At 33.8% G+C, this 20475-nt stretch overlaps 2 protein-coding genes and 1 pseudogene across 3 annotated transcripts; 1 reads left to right on the plus strand and 2 right to left on the minus strand.

Annotated features, from left to right (window-relative positions):
- Positions 1 to 389: 389 nt before the first annotated feature.
- On the minus strand, positions 390 to 8157 carry LOC143559537 (serine/threonine protein phosphatase 2A regulatory subunit B''beta-like). The gene is made up of 13 exons (XM_077048075.1): positions 7374 to 8157; positions 4807 to 5019; positions 4041 to 4146; positions 3839 to 3938; positions 3653 to 3758; positions 3394 to 3484; positions 3154 to 3295; positions 2540 to 2687; positions 2326 to 2435; positions 2084 to 2240; positions 927 to 1052; positions 700 to 855; positions 390 to 617 (listed from the first exon to the last, which is right to left on the minus strand). Exons 1-12 carry the CDS (start codon positions 7536 to 7538, stop codon positions 715 to 717), a joined length of 1605 nt encoding a protein of 534 aa, XP_076904190.1. The 5' UTR covers positions 7539 to 8157; the 3' UTR covers positions 390 to 617; positions 700 to 714.
- A 1427-nt stretch (positions 8158 to 9584) lies between these two features.
- Positions 9585 to 13120, minus strand: LOC143559529 (HVA22-like protein i). Its single transcript, XM_077048069.1, has 4 exons — positions 12687 to 13120; positions 10044 to 10107; positions 9757 to 9966; positions 9585 to 9611 (listed from the first exon to the last, which is right to left on the minus strand). Exons 1-4 carry the CDS (start codon positions 12725 to 12727, stop codon positions 9585 to 9587), a joined length of 342 nt encoding a protein of 113 aa, XP_076904184.1. The 5' UTR covers positions 12728 to 13120.
- Positions 13121 to 16894: 3774 nt separating this feature from the next.
- Positions 16895 to 20231, plus strand: LOC143559538 (protein MOS2 pseudogene; annotated as a pseudogene). The gene is made up of 2 exons (XR_013139956.1): positions 16895 to 18199; positions 19954 to 20231. The product of XR_013139956.1 is annotated as a protein MOS2 pseudogene (transcript).
- Positions 20232 to 20475: the final 244 nt, after the last annotated feature.

Consider the following 20475-nt stretch of genomic DNA (forward strand, 5'->3'; position numbering starts at 1 on the left):
AAGCCATTTTGAAAAGCTAGGATTTGGTTGGAAGGAGAATACGAGTTGACTGATGTAAAACTTAGCTCGAAATGATGCTCCAAACAACTTGATTATTACTTCAAATCGGGTGTTTGAGCATTGTTTCAAACTAAGTTTACATCAGTTAGCTCGTATAATCATTTCGAACCTAAAAATTCATTTTAACAAAGCATCACATAGAGCCAATTTTTTAAAATTTGGGACCACCGGTGGGAATAAACTCAATTGGGATTATTATCGGCTGATTATTAAAATCCAATTATTTCAAGATAAAGTGAATCAAAACCCGAAAATGGATAAGATGCGACTAAATTCCAAAAAAAAAGTAAAAAGTAGACATAAACTCGTAAAACAAAGTGTTCTATCGCTTTCGATTTAAAGGTACCGAGTGATGTTACAACAAATCTACTGATATTACATACATAAACTCAAATTGCAACATACATCTCATCGTCCAAACCCATTTAAAAAACGTGCATATTAAAAATAATAATAATAAACCAAAAATGCTTTAAAAAAAGTGTTCCAAAAATATGAGTTAATTTATGATGTAACCATCCTGCTTTAACTTTAAAAAAAACTGCATCCTAGTTCACCTGCACAATAAATACACTTAAGAAAATAAATAAACAATATTTAAAATTATAACAGCATTTTAAATATTGTTTTGTTAAATACCTCAATTAAATGTGGTCAAAATGGGGCCTCAAGAGACTCATCCCAAACATCTGCACTACCGTTAGAAGCATCGTCTGCATCTTCCTCCATTGAAAGCCGAATATATTCCCGATGAGCAAACCGGTCCCACTCGGTTAATGTCGGATTCTCGCGCTCCTGTTTTTGACAAAACGGTTATTTACTGGTTATTTACGTTTCTATACCTGATTAATAGAGGAATTATGTACCTGACGAATGAGAAAGGGGTCACGAGATTCAAACGCCATGAACTTGTTAAGGTTAAATAGGATGTTGAAACAACTGCCGGAAAGTTTGCTTCCTTTTAAATCTTGTAAAGTGAAATACTCCTCATCCTGTAAATTAAATTTTTCATGATTTAAGAAAATATGTGACAAAAATATCGAATTAAATTAAACTTTGGCAATACTGAGTTATTGACTAGTTATGATTTTATGAATGGGTCCATCTGTATTGTGTTTTCAACTAAAACATGTTAACCTTTCTGCTAAATTTTATAAAAATAATGACAAAAATACCATTATACTAGAAGATTTAAACTAAAACTGTGGGGCCCATAAACATAACATAAATGGTCAATAAAATAGATGAAGGTTAACTTTCTGTTAAATTTTAAAAAAAAAAGACAAAAACACACCTCTTGCATGTTTTTTTTAAACTGTGGGGCCCATTGAATAATAAAAAACCAAAAACCTTAACTACAAAAAATTAAAAATTAAAAGAATAGCCCCTCTTGGGACCTACCTCTTTTATCATATTAGTGTAAACGAAAGAGTTCGAGCTCGGTTCATTTCGAGCTCTTTTTCTAAAGCTCGAGCTTGGTTCGTGAGTTGTTTTTCAAGCCCGGGCTTGGCTCGAGCTCGGCTCTTTTGTGTAGTACCTTAAACGAGCCAAAGCTCGGCTCGAGCTCGGCTGCGTTTGGTGAAATTGATACATATAAGTCCAAATAAGGTAAGACTTAAAATACACAAGGATCGACGAGCCTAAACGAGTTTCCCATATAAGGTTCGAGCTCGGGCTCAATAACTAAACGAGCTTTATTTGAGGCTCGGCTCGAGCTCAAAATAGCTTGACCCGTTTCGAGCTTTTAATCGATCTGAGCTTGGGTATCATAAAACAATTGTACGTTGTGCATTAATGATTTAATGAGGTAGGCAGTTACATTATAACATTTAAAGCAAGTGATACAAGTGCATTATGCAGTTCTCAATGTATTCTTGGTTCTGAAATATGCGTGTGTGTGTGCGCGCGCGCGTGCATATTAAACATTCGACTTCACTAAAAAAAACACCTGTTTCAAAATGAACTCGTTTTGACATGATACCCAACCTGTGCCCAGCCTGTTACACCAATAGGACCCAAGTACCTGTGGTTTGACCATGTCAACAATTTGACATAATATGTCCTCAAAAAGAACAGGCTCTTGAGCCATACATTCCATCCTATGCAACTGTTCTTCATAGAAAAATTGTAACTCATTTCTAGTCAGCGCCCCGTTTCCATCTAAATCAATGCACTTAAACCTGAAATAAAATTATTATTTCAATAATAATTTAATTCAAGACACCAAAGGTATAAATATAAAAGATAACTATTTAACAGTTATACCAGTACTCAAGACTAGGCTCAGATGATTTGTCCTCTTCAGATAAAATGAAGTAAACAAAATCTTCATATCCCATTTTACCCTCAACTTCACTTGTAAACTTTCTTGGAACCTGCGTTTTGACCCGTTGATAAGCAAATTGGCTAAAAATACCATTCAGAAAAAAAGCACTAGAAAATATATAAAAAATAATAATTCTTGAAATAAATTACAAACCTGGGAGAATATTCGATCAACAATTCTGTAGGTAAGTGAATGGTTTCCGTATCTAATAAGATTATCTTTATCAATCAAGAAATCATGGTCCGTATCCAACTCCCAGAACTTGCAATATATTACATAAAAGTGCTCATACGAGAAGAATCTGCATGAAATAAGAAAAGATATAATAAATGTCTGTTTGGGTAAAAAAAAGAAGATATAATAAATGTCCGTTTTGGGCTCAAACCTAGCCATAAACCAAAATTTTGGTTTTTTGAAAACAGTTTGTTTTCAAACTTTTTGGTTTTTGGTTTCGGGTTCATTTTTTCGGTTTTCCGTTTGGGCTTTGAATACTTTGAGAAAAAAAGGCCCAAAATAATGACTTTGGGCCAAAATTCTTTTGGTAATAAGTAATTGATTATTACACATCTGGAACTAAAATTTCTACTTTAATCCACTTTATCAGTTTTTGGTTATAGCAAAACCAAAACCGCTGGTTCCTGTTAAGTTCAGTTGCAACAGTTATTCAGGTTACATTCGTTTATTTCAGTTTCGTGCTCACCCATAATTCATACATCTGAAAATGAAAAGGGTAATCCATTTAAATAATAATAATAATAAATTATTACCTTAAAACTTTGTTTATGTCTTCTTCTTCGTCAGCATGAAGCATTGCAGCAATTAAATTTCCACGTTTGAGTTCCCTGAGAGTAAGACGACCATTACCCGTCCTATTCACGTAGTAAAAAATTCTGTATATTACCGTTTCAGCTGCTCATTAAAAAAAAGTATATGTTTAGATGAATTGGTGAATACTATCCATCCCAATAAAATTTAAAAAGAATAAACAAATAAAAACGAAATCGTACCATATCTCTCTTGAAATTCAGGTGTGCTCTGTAAGAATTCCAACCCGGGATGAGTCATTAAAAGTTCACGAAGTATCGGTTTGAAATCCTCCTATTTTCAAAAATTCAAAAATGAATAATAAATATTAGTGGAAGATCTGACTTAAAAGTAGATATACAAAATACTAATAACCTTCTAACAACATCTGAATTTTGGTAGACATTATTTTACTAAAGTGGTTTATGTTGAAAGAAAAAAAACAGATATACAGATAATTACCTGAGTTAAGTATCTCAAATCAGGCTGCTTTAGCAGTGTAAATATCTGGGTTGATATATCTTTAGTCAGCATATTACCATTCACCCAAAAATCCACAAATGCATCCCTGAAATATGTATAAGAAAATTAAGAATTTTAGATGTAAAAAGATTCATAACATTTTGAAATAATAATAATAAATTTCACCTGGTTACAAGGCCAGTATCACCAACGCCTATCTTTTTAAAAATAGTGCTAGAGAAGAAAGATGGAAGCATGCATATTTCCTTAGTAACAAGTTTGAATTCTGTTCAGTTATCAAAAGCAAAATTAGCAAAATCCCAATACTTTAGTTATATTATTTAACTGTCTATATGAAGTAAAAAATGCAACTAAATTTAAATCTCACCATCTAAAGATAGTCCATTGGCATGACCATGGAAGAGCTGATTAATTCTAGATAAGCAACGTTCTTTTAGTTCATTAGGCGCTGGACGCCCATTTTGAAAATAAAACTGCAAAATAACAAATAAAATGGGTTTAATGGCACAAATGGGTCAAAATACAACCTCCTAGCCAAATTAATCAAACCTAGATGAATATTGCAAAAAAATATTTTTGTAATATTATTTATTACATTATATTTTATGAATATGTTTTGAAAACGTTGAAGAGAAAGTGATTTGGCCAACCCAATCGTATCCATGGCGAGTCAAACAAGAAAACTAGATTAGTTTTACACACTAAATATTTAGAAAAGTAAAAGAACATGATGAGCATAAAAGTGTTTTGGGTCAACCAGGAGTGCAGTTCAGCCCGTTTACTTATGAACGGGAAACTTAGATCAAAGAAAAGAGGAAGAAGATTAATAATTTAACAATATTATCTTTGTAAACATGTTTAACATATCTAACATATATAGAAAATCTTTAAAAGAACTTGGACAAAAAGTGTGTTGATTTGGCCCAAACATAAACTACCGATTTCCTGTCACAATATATATATATATATATAGTACCCAAACAGACTTTAATCATATATAACACAATAAATATGTACAAAAAATATTGATAAATAATGTTCATGTCAACCCAACCCGACCCAACTTTTAGCCCAACAAAAACTACCCATTTACCCGGCCCACCAAACCCGCCCATTTTTGTGCCTATACAGACCTGAGGTATTAACTCTTTTATGGGCTCGTTAGCTATTTTCAAAGATGAACCTAAAGCAGACGGGCCCGCCCTCTGTTTTGTAAAACGAGGTGAACCCGAAGAGCTTCTTGGTGAAAGTGGAGGCACAAGATTGTTAGCAGATTTCGGGCTGGAAGTTGCTCCAGATACATTCAACGATACACCTGTTTTAGCCTTGCATAACAAAGACTTCACCTGTATGAAACAACATAAAAAAAAACACAATTTTATTTATATATAAAATAACCATAAACTACACAAAAGGGATACTAGAATGAATAATAACAAGTTATGAATACTTAAGGTTGCATTTAACAGCATTGATTGCCCGTGAAAAGAACTTATATGTCAAAAAGCATAATAATAGAAATATTTGCATTATGTAAGTCTTAAAATTGGGAAAATGTCACTAAAAGGATAAAAGTAATGAATATAGATGATAACAAAAACCAATAATTAATTTCAGTTTAAAAAACAAAAGTATTCTATTTATAACAAAAACCAATAATTTAAGGCATATGTTGTTGCTACTTTGTGAGCTGCAAAACACGTTTTACTATATTTATAAAAGCAAAATAACAGAAATGTTTGCATTATTTAAGTGCTAAAAATAAAGAAATGTCACTAAAAAGGATAAAAGTAATGAATATAGCAGCCTTAAATGAATAAGATATTGATGATAATTTCAATTTAGAAAAAAGTATTCTATCTTATAAAAGAGAAAAAAAAAGACATAATTTAAGAAGTCCAGAAGCATATTTTGTCTCTGTTTACATCAAAGCGTCATGTGTTATGTCAAGCAATAACAATTTATTACTGCCTACAAAACCTAGCCCTTAGTCGCGTCATAATGTCAAAAACCTGAATACTTAATGATGTCTAGCCCTTATTCGCGTCATAATGTCAAAAACTTGAAGATTAAATTATGCCAATGCTGTGATTATTTATGAAGCAAAGTGAAATACCTAGCCCTATATCAGTTTGTACTTATCATATAAATGTTCAAAAGGTAACTCTAAAGTCCAAACATATTCAAAACTTGTATGCTAAATCATGTCAATGTTGTGATCATCTAGGCCATGTGTTATACATACCATTCTCCATTTTGTGCCACATCATCACCATGGCGCCACCTCACCACCTCCTTCACCATTCATCCCCAGCACTCAACCTATGTTATACCTATCATTCTCCATTCTCTTTTCTTTTTTATAATTTTAATACTAGAAAGGTAAAAAAACGAAACCAATAGAATTGTGACACCTCACAACCCTAAAGAGAATGCTGTGTGGGGCTGGAACCATTTTACACCATGCAAAGGTGAGTGGTTAGGGGGGCGGCATGGTGTTCCATTCTCATCATTCTGTTGCCACATCAACCCACGCATGGTCTCCACGCTAGTATACTGCATGTCCTTATGATACAAAGTTAAATATCTAGCCGTAATCAGCATGCACTTATCATACATCTATACCAATGTCCAAAAGGTAACTCTAAAGTCCAAACATGTAACAATTATTATCACTTTCCTAATAACCGTGTTGCATCAAATAAATTATCAAGATCATAATGAACAATAATAGTAACTAGAATAAAGTGTTATGTCAAGCAATGAGAATTTATTACTAGCTACAAATTCTAGCCCTTATTCGCGTCATAATGCCGAAAACCTAAATACTAAATGATGTCAATGTTATGATTATGTATGAAGCAAAGTGAAACACCTAGCCTTATATCAGTATGTACATATTATTAGACATATATTCAAAAGGCCATAACTCTAAAGTCTAAACATATCTATATATAGACATATCTTGCACATGTAATCTCTCATCACACATCTTTAGAGACAATAATAAATTCCTGGTTGTAGCCTGGACTTAGGTCAGCTTACGTACAAAAGGCAACTCTAAAGTCCAAACATATTTGCATTATGTCATTAATTACTATCTATCTCTATATATAGTCAAATAATAATAAATTCCTCCTTGCAGCCGATGGACGTATGTCAGCTTACGTACAAAAGGTAACTCTAAAGTCTAAACATACTTGCATTATATCATTAACTACCATCCATCTCTATATATAGTCATATATAATAATAAATCCCTGGTTGCAGCACGTGGACCTAGGTCAGCTTAGACCGAACCACGTAAATTATTGTGCCTAATGTTTTGCATAACCGAGATCCTAGCAATTATCCTTAATTACTATCTCTATATATAGTCATATATAATAATAAATTCCCACCGTGGACGTATGTCAACTTGCGTACAAAAGGTAACTCTAAAGTCTAAAGTCTAAACATATTTGCATTATATTATTAATTACTATCTACCTCTATATATATAGCCATATCATAACAAATTCCTAGTTGCAGTCCGTGGACGTATGTCAGTTTAGACCGAAGCACGTAAAACCTTGCTTCTCGTGTTCGTGTATTTTCGCATATTTAATTACCAAGATCCTAACAAACATCACTTTACTAACAAACATCACATCGAAACGATCAAAACAAACAGTAATAACAATTAAATGACAATAATTACCAAAGCAGCGGAATCGGGAAGCGAAAGCCATTGGTCGAACAGCTTATCTGCAACATAAGAATTGGACTTAATCGCCACCGAAGACACTTCATTCAGCTGCAACAATTCAGGTTCCAGACGAATCACATCTCCGTTATTATTATTATTATTATAATCCATATCCATATTGTTATTATTATTACATCCAGATCTCAAATCGAACCCTAATTATAAATAATTAACGATGAAACCAACAATTTTAAGAACGGGTTTTGGAATTAATCAATCAATTGACGAATGAATTGAATCAATTGATTGATATACATGTTGTTGATTTGAAATTGAGATTGAATGAATGAAAGTGGGTCATAATTGATTGTGAGAAATTGGGGATTAGGGTTAGAGTTTGAATCGGAGTGAAGTGCGTAATGAAAATTGAAGAAGGAAGAACTTGGGATGAAACAAATCAAAATCAATGGCGGTGTGAGAAGAAGAAGAAAATAATAATATGAAATGAAATGGTGGTATTGGAAGAATGGGGGGAAGACAATGTTATTGGCTCATACAAATCTTTATTTTTTTTCCTTTTTTAATTCTTTTTTTTTGTTTTGTTTTTCTTTTTCCTTTTTTTTAACGATTTCGGTATCGATACCAAGTTTTTAAGAAAATCATAATCGGGAAATTTGTTACTAGTTCTCACTGTGTCTCTGCCTACGATACCGTTACCGCCTCGTATCGTATGTGTACTGAGCTGAGCACTTTCGGTACCGGTACCAAATTTTTAAAAAATTCAGGATCGGGAAGTTCGTTACCAATCCTTATTGCGTGTCTGCCTATGATACGGGTACTGTCTCATATTTGTATTGAGCTGAGCATTTTTGGTACTGATACCAAGTTTTTGAGAAGCTATAGATCGGGAAGTTCGTTATCAGTTCTTATTGCGCGCCTGCCTATGATGCGGGCACTGTCCCGTATCTAAACTGAGCTGAGCATTTTAGTACCGATACCAAGTTTTCGAGAAATTTTGGATTTGGTATAGGTCGACTGGTTCTTGTGTGGTTTTGCCAACGATACTAGTATCATCCTATATTGGTACTAAACCGAGCACGAGCATTTTTAGTAGTGGTACTAATTTTTTGAGAAATCGGGGGATCGTTACAAGTCGGTACCAGTATTAATTTACTGTGTTTCTGTCTATGATACCGAACCGTCCTATATCGGTACTGAGCTGAGCATTTTCAGAATTGCTATCAAGTTTTTGAGAAATTAGGGATCCGCACCGAGTTCATCCCTGATCAATACCTTATTTATTGATGAGATCGAAAACAATATAGTTTGTGTTGTGCGTGTGACCTTCATGGGGACTAACAGTAGGAAATTGTGTAAGTTGTGTTCGAACATGGAAACTCGATTAAAGGGCAACTCTATGCGAAGATATGTTTTGGTATGATATTAGGGTGGTATAAACTAGAGGTATAATGAGTGATCTTTGATTAATCTTTAATTTTGATAGTGATCTAGTTAACTATGACTTGTAATGTCTAATGAGTTATGTCAATTGTTCGTTATTGATGATTATTGGTCACGTGCATGTAATGAAACACTGAATGAATTATCGTGAGTCATAACAACAATATACATTACCAAATATGTCGAAAGGGTGAAGACATACATCGTATAATATATTGAGCGTCAGAGGGTGGTACAAGGCCGTTCATTCTTTCTAAGGAGTTGCTTTTTGTGGCAAGTCCATCTAAAGCTTGGGAAAGGCTAAATAGATCTGGTTCGTACTTGTCAAGAGTCCAACCCTTGAATATAAACACGTCAACAATATTTCTTTTGACCGGCAACACTAGATACATCATAGATTCACCACTTGATATCAATTAGGTGAAAATTTATGGTAATTAAATAATTTCAATTAAGCAGTTTGCTCGTATAAACTTTTTAGACGAGTTAAAACAAGTACTGCTCGCTCGGTACTTTACTACTTAATATTCACTTTTCTAGTAGTGTTTGTTGACCGGCACGGCTATTATCTTAATCATCAACATGCATAAGAAAATGTTTTTTTACAACCCGTATAATACACAAATATCGGGTGTAGTTTCATTAATAAATAAATATATAGATATACAGAGAAAAGGTTACATGGATCAATCTCACAATGCCTAAATAATCACAGCTTGTAGACTAACATGTGGAGATGATGACCCTCATGTATCAAATTCATCATTTAGCGGTTTTCTTTGCAGCTTCCTGTGTATTTTTGTTTATAACGTATATAAATAAATTGATTAATAAATAATAAGCAAGCTGAACTCAAATTAGAAAAAAATGACTAGTCGAGCTTGAGCTCGGCTTGGCTCATTTATGCTATAATATTAAAAAAAACGAATCATACCGGAGCAGGTTGGGGCCTTTGTAAAGATTGTGCCATAACTAGTTGAACAACTTCAACAATCCTTGTTTGACTATAGGCTAAGATCCTTTGGAAGTAAAGTGACGCGGAGTCTCCGGCCCTAGTCTTCAGTTGTGATATGGTACGGTCAATCTCGGATTCATGTTTCGACAAATATGGCTTCACAAACGTCCCATAAAGATATGTTGCTCCCTAGAATAATTAAAAACAAACAAAAATGAAGACTAAATCCAATTTAAACCATAGTTATTTTGTTGTGGAAACCTTACCGTTGTTTTGGGATACCACAAGTATACACAAATTGCCAACTTTGCTTCACTATACAAAGGCAGCCTACAAATAACAACAAAACAAAATGTAAATATAGTTAAAAAGAATAAAATTATATTAGGTATGTAAATGAGTTGAACGTTGAGTGAAATATTCGTGAACTGTTCGATAGGAAGCTCGTAAGTGAACGATGGAACGAACATGAACACATGTCACCTTAATTCATTTAAATTCGTTTTTGTACATATATTTATCTTCGTCCGGGTTCATTGATTTATGTTTGCTAGCTTACGTTTGTTAGTTTATATATTTATATAATTCTTTTTAAGTCTATTACAATTTAGCCTAGTTTAATGAAATTCAGTAAAATCATTCACTAGAATTTAGTCTAATTTTATTAAGGTTTTAAGGCAAACAAATTGATGTTCATGTTTACTTTTAACTAGTCTATGTTCTTCATATAGGTTCCATTATGTTCACACATTTAAGTTCGTGAACCAATGGTTTATGTTAACATACGAATACGAGCACATTCATTTTATTAACTAACGAATACGAACAAGAAAAACACGTTCAATTGATTGTTCATGTTCAATCGTTTGTTCGTTAAAGTTAAATGAACGAACATGAGCACGCCCAAGGAAGATGCTCATCCATGATTTATTTGATATATGCTTCTACAGGTTTGGTTTGATTGCTCTAATTTCAAATTTTTAACTCCCAATTAGATAATTTCTGTTGAAATTAGGGCTTTGTACAGTGAGTGATTACTGATTAATAATTTTAATACTAATTCGTTTTGAGTATTTGACTTCGTTGTTGGACTATCACCACTTTGACCTTAAAAGAAAATTACTGATTAAACCGAATACCCGGGTAGTGGCTCTTCGATCACTAAAAACTTCATTAACCTGATACATGATTAACTTTTTTAGGCAATATTAAGTGTTAACTCGCCTCATCTAGCAAATCACTTTGACCTTAACTATGCTAAGAGTTTGCCGAATTATGCTAATCATCTACCAACATGACTATGGTGTACATATTTCTTTTATTTGGTTGATTGTTGCAGGAAGCTAAAAAAAAGACAAATATGGTTTTTAACTTAAAATTTTCGTTTTTGCATTTACAACTATTACTTGGATATCACTAATTCACTAGCACATGTTTTTATCACCTATTCACATGTTTATCTGGTTTTCGGGTTATTTGGCTCGAGTCTATTTTGTAATTTGAGTTCAGTTTTTGGTTTCAGCCGAATAACCTTTTTAATATTTTTGTAAAGGGTTAGTTTAGGAGTTTAAGTGTAGGGCACAAGTATGAATTCTTGACATAACGTTAGCTCAAAGTTTTAAAACAAGAGCATGACTGTCAATTCTATATACATAGTAGTGTTGCATTCAATAAATAGGTGTATGTTAATTCTTTGGCATAACAGTCGTTTTCCTAGAAAAATTAATCTTTTTTGTAAAATGTTTTGACATGGCTATGCCATGCTCATGTACACAGCCATGTTAGCTTCTAAAGAAAAATAAAAATGAAGTTTCTAATAAAATGTTGTATATTAATCTATGTGATTGCTTTCTTTGTTGGAAATGGCAGGCTCTACATCCTTGAACTTGACAAACTTGGCGGCGATTTATTTCAGCTTCGTTTGTAATGTTGAGGTTATAAAATATAGTTCCATTACTATGAAAAAAAGAGGTGATGTTGTATTCATTGAATTGGTTTGGCTATTTTGTTTTTACATTATTCTTTTTTTCTGTTTTTAATTTGTATATAGAATAGCTTTTGTGTCTGAAATAGCATATGTTGGCAGGATTTTGAATTGAAAGACCACCTCAAATGCCCTTACTGTCATTTTGAATAAATCAAGCTCTTTGATAAATCCTTCTCAAAAGAATGCATCAAAACTGAGTGCCATCCTATCAGGAAAATATTGTAGATAAAGAGAACAAAAAGCTATTTATTGTTATTATTTTGTTTAGAGATGGTATTTATCGTTATTAGGTAGATACACATGTATGTATTATTGGACCGGTATCGGTATTTGTTTTAACGATTTCTGTCTGTAATTTTACATCTATTTTATGTCCAGTTTAACGGCCTGTCGTTTGTTATCTACGTTTTACGTTTCGGATTTATTTGCATGCGTGTGGCTCTGTGTTTCCAAAGACCAACAATGTATCAACTATTTGAATGATGATATATGTTGTTTGAACTCTTCATAGTTTAAAGACTCTAATATGGTTAAATGGTTCAACCCGTCGGTTTAACTAAACAAAACCCTTTTCTAAACGTTTTTTTATAGGTGATAACGTAGTTCGAGTCTCTTTGTTACCCATGCTTTTAGGTAAACATGTGTTATTTTGTGAAGTTATGATGATCAAAATCGGGAAGATTCGTTTGACTCTCAGTCATCAACATCCGAGCTTCAATAATGGTTTCGCACCCCGCCGCAACGCGGCGGGTGAAGAATACTAGTTATATTATAACTATAATCATTTTGGCCAAGTGACTTGTATGGAATTCTTAATTAAATATAAAATTTGTAGAAATTCTTTTTTTTTTATGAATGAATAAAAATGAATACCTAATACAATATCCAATCAAAATGTTATTAGATTTTGTTGCACACTTACCATCCAATTAAGGCATCACCAAACGGATCCCATACGGTCATGGCAGCAATTATTATCCTGAAAAAATTAGGATTATGGTTTTAAACTTTTAATAATTAAGATTATATAACGTGTGTCATAATACGAGTAACATCGATAAAATACAATACCAATACTGGCACCAAAAGCGAAGTTGATCCACATCTGGTTTGTTTTTCTCTATAGATTTGAAGCATTCATAAGCCGGATATGCATATGCAAGCAACAATCTGGACACAATCGGTGTTTAATCCAAGTTACACAAACTGCTTCATAAGTTTCTAATAAATATATAAAGAAGATTAATGTTGATAAATAGTAATTAAGAGTTTAAGACGTACATTAGTAGTCGGTTTAGCATATATCCTAGCATCTTGCCCTGTCACAAGTAATTCAATGATTCAGTAGATGAGGAACCTAAAATAAAATTGTTTACAAATTTTTGTTATTAATTTCCAAATTCTTTTGGCAAATCGGAGTTTAATATAACGCAAACTATAACTAAGTATGACTCATTTCCCGGTAATAATTCATACTGTTATCTACCAAATGACACTCTTATATTGTCGAGAGTAATCTCGATCACATAATCATTGTAGATTTACATATAATGATTGTGCAAGTTAGAAATGTCATTGTTTGAATTGTACATATGAATTATGTTTGCCTAAATGAATTAAAGTTTGAATTATAATTATTTAATTTTCTTTTTTTTTTCTTCTAGAAAAGGAATATTTTGTAGTTTGAAATTGAGTAAACTGCGGTTTTCGTCCCTGTGGTTTGTCCAAATCCGCAGTTTTAGTCCAATAGTTTCAAACTTGCGATTTTCGTCCCTGTGGTTTCATTTCACCTGCAATTAAAACCGAATTCATTAACCCCGTTAAGTATGGTCGCTAAACCCTTCAGCGTACCTTTCACGTGAGGGGCAGTTTTGTCGTTTTTCCCCCAACTAAACCCGAGCCCCTCACGTGAGGGGGGGGGGGGGGGGGGGGCTTGCGAATTACGACTGAGTTTATTTGAGGAGAAAAGGGGCAAAAATGCTCCTCGCGTGAGGGGCACGCTGATGTGTTTAACGACCAAACTTAACGGGGTTAATGAATTCGGGTTTAATTGCAAGTGAAATGAAACCACAGGGACGAAAATCGCAAATTTGAAACTATTGGACTAAAACCGCGTATTTGGAAAAACCACGAGGACGAAAACCGCAGTTCCCTCTTTGAAATTAGTCCAAAACTTCAGTTTCCTTTATTCCTTTCTTCTTCTTTCCAAAAGAAATAAGTCAGCAGAAATGCATTGTTTCTAAAATGAGTATTATATAACTAAATTGCTTCCATTTTACAACATCTAGTTCCAAAAATAATAATGTTCTTAGATTTCAAATACTATACCACAGCGTTAATAGAAGGCAAACATCACTAGCAATATATAACACATTTTTTGCAGCCTATATGTACATCTATAATCTATTGCTAATGGCAAATGCGCCTTAGGTAGCAAGCGTATCTTGTTTTCAAGTTTACGGAGAATGAGGTCTCTAAAATCGTTTGTAGATCACTAACTCGCATACAAAAACATCAAATGAAGAACAATTCATTTAAACCTAGAATTTTCAAACACGATGGTGGAAATCGTAATTAACTAAATGATATAGTGAAATCACGTAACATGCATGATCAAATCCTAGGAAACATATATGTCTCATTTGCAGGTCTACATGTAAATTCCTGACATGTAGACTTGCAAATGCATCGATATCCAGAGACAATCAATCATAAATTTGGTTGAGAAACCGTGATCAAATCACGTGTGCATGTCTACATGCACGACGCAAGTTTGTGTGAAAACAATTCATGTAATTTGCATGTCTATATATCACCACGTAAATTTACGTAAAACGTGATCTAATCATGTTTCACGTTTGCAGGTTAAAATGTCATGAATTAACATTGTGTAAATTCATGACGTAGGCATGCTAATGCATCGATATCCAAATACAAAAAAATAATAAATTTATGTAAAAAAATATGATCATGAAATCACTAATGCAACCAATGATGAATATACATATATACGTATATAATCATACAATATATTAATAAAAAGGTGATAATAATCTTACGGTTTAACAGATGGTTGAGAAGATAACGCCGGCCGTTAAGCAACGGCAAACCGTTGCGACGGTCGACGAGGAGAAAGATAACGGAGAAAACGATCGCTAACGGAAAGTCTCTCTTTATTATTTATGGCTTTTTATTTTTTGTATGTCAAATGAGTATTTATAGGACTTGGAAAATAATAATATTATTTTAACGGAATAACCACATCTCTCTCTACCATCCAAATTATAAGCCTTGAAACACTCTAAAAACATGGATGGTTTAAAGTTTAAACGTTAGCTCTTTAAATCATATACATTTTTAATATTTTGTGTTGCTACACGAGTCTTCGTCTACACGATTCACATCGAGTAAATAGATTTAGCTAATTAACGTCAATCCCGTCACATACAGATAACTGCTAATCTTGGTAAAGACGAAAATATATTATACTTTTGACCAGTCTTTGACACGTTTTAAAAAAAAATGTTAGGTTAATTAGGATTGAAGATATTAATCTTGAATTAAAATGATAAAGATCGAATCAATCATAAATAATTATTGTTGAATTATTTATTAAGTCGTTATTAAGGTTTATCTAGGAGTTTATTTAGTTACTAAAATAGATTTTGAGTCTGGTTAGAATTATAAAGAGTTTAGTATAAATATATGGTTATGACTATTGTAATTAATGTACTTGATTTTATTATATAATAAAAAGAGTCAAACGGGTTAAATTTGTGAAAATTGCATGTACTTGCTTAATCTTTCGGCCATTAACCGGTTTTTAATATCAAGCTTATTAATTGAACCAATGGACCAGCAAACATTGTATTTTTATCCAAGCCGGCCCGAGGGGTGTGTGAGCCGCACCCCCGGCCGAGCATGTAAGTTTCGGGAGCATAATTTTTTTTTATACATATATACGTTTGATATATACAAGATCTTTAGTCAAACGCACTGTCAATTGGTCGAATCGGTGTTAATTTTGGTGTTTCGAAATCACCGGAAAAATAGGTTCACCAGATAGCTTTGCCGGAAAGTCTTTGTGAAAAAATTTACAACAAAATCAAGTTCAAGTAATGGCAAAAATAACTCATGCTCTTCATTTCATAATTAAATATGTTATTTACACAGTCACCCTTTTTAGTTTTGTTTTAGTTCTATTTCACTCTTAACTTATTTTAACATAACATTTAAAATCCTTTAAACAATTTAAAAAATTGAGTATATATTAAAATAAATATATTAATTTTAATAAATTTTGTATTAATAACTCGTATAAGTATTAAGTTTTATGGTTTCAAAAATCTATGTATTACATTCATATTATATTTTTGTTATATTTATTGTTATAACATTAATCGTCGCTTATAAAAAATTAGCTTATATTTTTCGTTATTTGTTAAGGCCTACGGGCCTTTTTATTTCGGCTCCGCCGAGATATTTAAATCCTCGAAGACGGCCTGTTTTTATCACATTTCAAACTATGAGAATATGTGTCTAACGATATACACATTTAAATCCTAAAACTTGAAACGGACAAATGAAACTACAAAATCAACAAATGTGAGAAATATTTTAAGAGTTTAAAAAATCGTATACAAAACACAACCTTTGCTCGTGCTTGGCTCGTTTACAAACCGAACCAAAATCGAACAATCATTCTATCTAGTGATAGAGGTGCACAAATCCAGTTTTTCTAATAACCTAGAACCGGGTTCGGGTTGTTCCAGGTTTCGGGTATGACCGGGTATTGACAATACACGGGTCATGTTCATATCCGTGTATTATCTCTAATAAAAAATATCCTATACATCAGGTTCAGATCGGGTATTGAACCAAGTATTTGGATACCATATTTTCGGGTATTGAAAAAAACCCTATATTCGGGTTTTTTTCCGGGTATATATTATGTTTTTTTAAAAAGCTGCATTTGTTTTTATTTTTTTAGTATTTTCAGGTATTTTTCGGTTAGTTTTAAGTATAGATCAGGTCTTTCAAATAACTGGTTTCGATTTTCGAACATTGAAAAAATCATGTTCCGGCTTTCAGTTATTACCGGGCACTATAACAGTTCTTATATAAAAACCCACTCGCACCTTCCTTCTCTTCTCCTTTGACTTTGCTCCAATATCAAAACCCACCAAAAACACACAGATCCGGTGAACCCATCCGACAACCGTCGTCACATAATTCAGGTACGATGAAACTATCATTCTCACTCTCATCCTCAAAACAATCAAAACAACCTCAATTAAAACAACCTCAACCTCAAACCGAACAACCATCACCAACCTCGTCTTCTCTGAACAAAGAATTCGTCACAGAATTCGACCCGTCAAAAACCCTAATCGACCCGAATTCCAAAACCCGTTTAATCGTACCAATCGCCAATAATTGGCGACCACATAAAAAGTCAAAAACCCTAGATTTACCCGATAAATCCGACGACCCGAATATCCAATTCGAAACCGTAAACACTTCAATCGACCCGGTTGACACCAGTATCTCATACGGCCTTAACCTCCGTCAAAAACCCAATTCGGATACTAAACCCGACCCGGGTTCTGAAACGGGTCGGGTCGGGTCGATTGATGAATTGATGTTGAATAAGTTGAGGAATGATTTGGATAACTTGCCGGAAGATAGAGGGTTTGAGGAGTACGACGAGATGCCGGTTGAGGATTTCGCGAAGGCGTTGTTGAAAGGATACGGGTGGCGTGAAGGACAAGGCGTCGGGAAGAACGCGAAAGAGGATGTGAAGGTTTTCGAGTTTAAGTTACGGACCGGGAAAGAAGGGTTGGGGTTCGTTAACGATTTACCCGCCCCACCGACCAATAACCGAACCGACACTAGAACCGAAAACCGAGGAGTGAAAATTAATAAGGAAAAGGAAAAGGTTGCGAGCCGGAGTAAAGATTACGATAAGGATAAGAAAACGAGTAGTAAACGGGGTCGGGAAAGAGACAATACAGACAACACGAGTGATAAGCGAACGAGTACGAGAACAAAGTCGTGGTTAGCGAGTCGGATACGGGTGAGAATAATAAGTAAGGAGTTAAAAGGTGGGAGGTTATATTTACAAAAGGGTGAGGTTGTGGATGTGGTGGGACCGACGAGTTGTGACGTGTCGATGGATAATAGTCGGGAGATTATACAAAACGTTGACCAGGAGTGTTTGGAGACGGCGCTGCCGAGACGTGGTGGGCCGGTGCTGGTATTGTACGGGAGGTATAAGGGTGTTTACGGGAGTTTGCAGGAGAAGGATGTGGAGAACGAGACTGCGGTTGTGAGGGATGCGGATACGCATGAGTTGTTGAATGTTAAGTTGGAGCAGATTGCGGAGTTTGTTGGTGATCCGGAGGATATCGGGTACTGATTCGTCTCATGTTTCAGGTACTCGTTTTTGAAAATCGTATGGTATTGTGGAATTTGTGACATTTTATATTTTTATTGAGGTTGTGTTAACTTGATTATTGAAGTTATTAATTTGATACGGTTATTGTTGTTTAAACTTTACGTTGTAACGATTGTAATATTGTTGACTTGTAGGAGTTGTAGCTTATGTGTTTGTTTAAGAGTCGTATTCTACTACCTCGTTTTGATCATTTTTCGTCTTGCTTGTCTCGGGCTCGTACATTTTAGGTTCTTTGCTTCTAGGCTTAAGGCTTGCGCTTTGTGCTTAGAGCGTTTACCTTGCAGAAATAAGCCCGTGTTTGAGAGTCGAGTAAATGCTAGCTTAAACTCTGCACGAATAATGAAAATGGCCAATAAGGCGTTTTTAGCACATGGTTTTTTCTCGTTTTTTAGCTGCAGCCTTTTTTTACTATTGTTGAGCTTGTTTTTGGTGCCCGGTTTTGCAGTGTCGTTCTTGGCCAGGAACTAGAAAGACCGGATTAGGATAGGACAACTGTCCTTTTTTTTTATTAAGTGTGTATGTGTGTGTGTGTCTATGCAGTAAATATCGGTGGGATACCGGTGGGATATGGGCCCTCATGTGAAATATTGGTACCGATAATATCGGCGATATTGACTGATATCTGGCCTATATTTAACCGACATTTCACTGACATATCACAAATATTCCCGATATCATTGTTTTAAGTCTTAATTTTCAACTTTTAGTGTTTAATCTCAATGTTTTGAGTCTTAAATCAGTTTCTACTTGCTACAAGTGTTTTGCAAGTTGTAAAAGGATAATTTGTTAATAGTAGGAGAGTATACTAAATTCTTATGTGTTAAAGTGCTATATATATAGGGTTTGGATCAAATACAAATGAAATAACGTGCTAAACGTGAGAATCAAGCAGAGTAATTATATATACAAGTAGAGTAATTATGTAATTACATCATAGAGTAACTACACATAATTACTCTTTGATGTAATTACATAATTACTCCACTTGTATATATAATTACTCTACTTGATTCTCACATTTAACACGTTAATTTCATTTGTATATAAATTTTGCATGATATTAAAATTACCTATATCTGACCGATATCCCACTGCGATAACCGATATCTCAAATAGCGTTCCTAGACCAATATCCGATATTTTTCCACACTAACTGCGTAGGTGTCTTATAGTTTTACTATAGAGATTTCAAACAAGTTTAAGAGGTGGTTTTTATATTTTGAAAACTTTTGTAAAGATACGCTGCACTACTGCAGTCTGCTTAATGATCCGTGTAAAAGATCGGTTGAATCAAAGATAGGATAGGTTTGATGGAAAGAATAGTCTCTAGTTACATTACTCTTAAAATGGTGACTCCTTGTTAAAACTTGAGTTCATGCTGCAGATGATCAAAATTATATCATGATATATGTTAGTTTATCGAGTTCAGATGTGTTTGTCTGGCAATAGTCTCATTTGTAATTGTATAACATAGTGTGTGGTTGTATAGCTGTATAATAGGTGAGACAAAAGATCTCGACTATACTTTATTGTCTTTGGTAAAATCCTCAAATTAACTTAAATTATCTACTCTAATATGTGTTTGTTGCTTCATCAGTTCATTGAGCTTAAAAAACACTTTCAAACTTTGTATGCGACACGTTTCTCGCTTGCATAATATGACTGAACTAAACATATTGTGATCGTCTCGCTTGAAGATGTAGAGTTGCTCATTTTTTTTCTTTTTAAACAGGTTTGGGTTGGAGCCGGTTCCGGTTTGGTTCAACAAAAGTCAAAACTGGTTTGAGCTTGAACCGGTTTGGAGGCAAGGAAAACCCAACCTTATCTAAGTTTTGGTTCTTATCGGCGTTTGATAACGATGCCTGATAAGTTGAACTATTTTGGGTGACAGAACGGTTGCGTTGCGATCTGAATTTGCGACATGTCAGACCAGGTGATTTTAGCTCCTGCTGTTGGTGTTAAGTTTGAATTTGTTTTAAAATGAATATAAACTTTGTATAATCTACATATTTATACTGATTTATCCATCCAACTAATTAAGCCGTAAGCTATTTACATTTAGTACTTCTAACTATAACTTGTATGGTGTTTGAAGTATATTGATGCTATACTTGAGATGTGTTGGAATGATAATAAAACTTGAAAAATACCCTAACATGAGTAACATGACATGTAGGATGTGTAGTGTACGTCCACTAGCGTATCATACGTTGGTATGTGAGACAATGCGTGACCCTACTAAAAAAAACCCGAC

This window comes from Bidens hawaiensis, unplaced genomic scaffold, assembly GCF_021521415.1.
Source record: "Bidens hawaiensis isolate Kalapana, Puna unplaced genomic scaffold, B.hawaiensis_p1.1 tig00019925_1, whole genome shotgun sequence".
In the NCBI taxonomy this organism is placed as follows: domain Eukaryota; kingdom Viridiplantae; phylum Streptophyta; class Magnoliopsida; order Asterales; family Asteraceae; genus Bidens; species Bidens hawaiensis.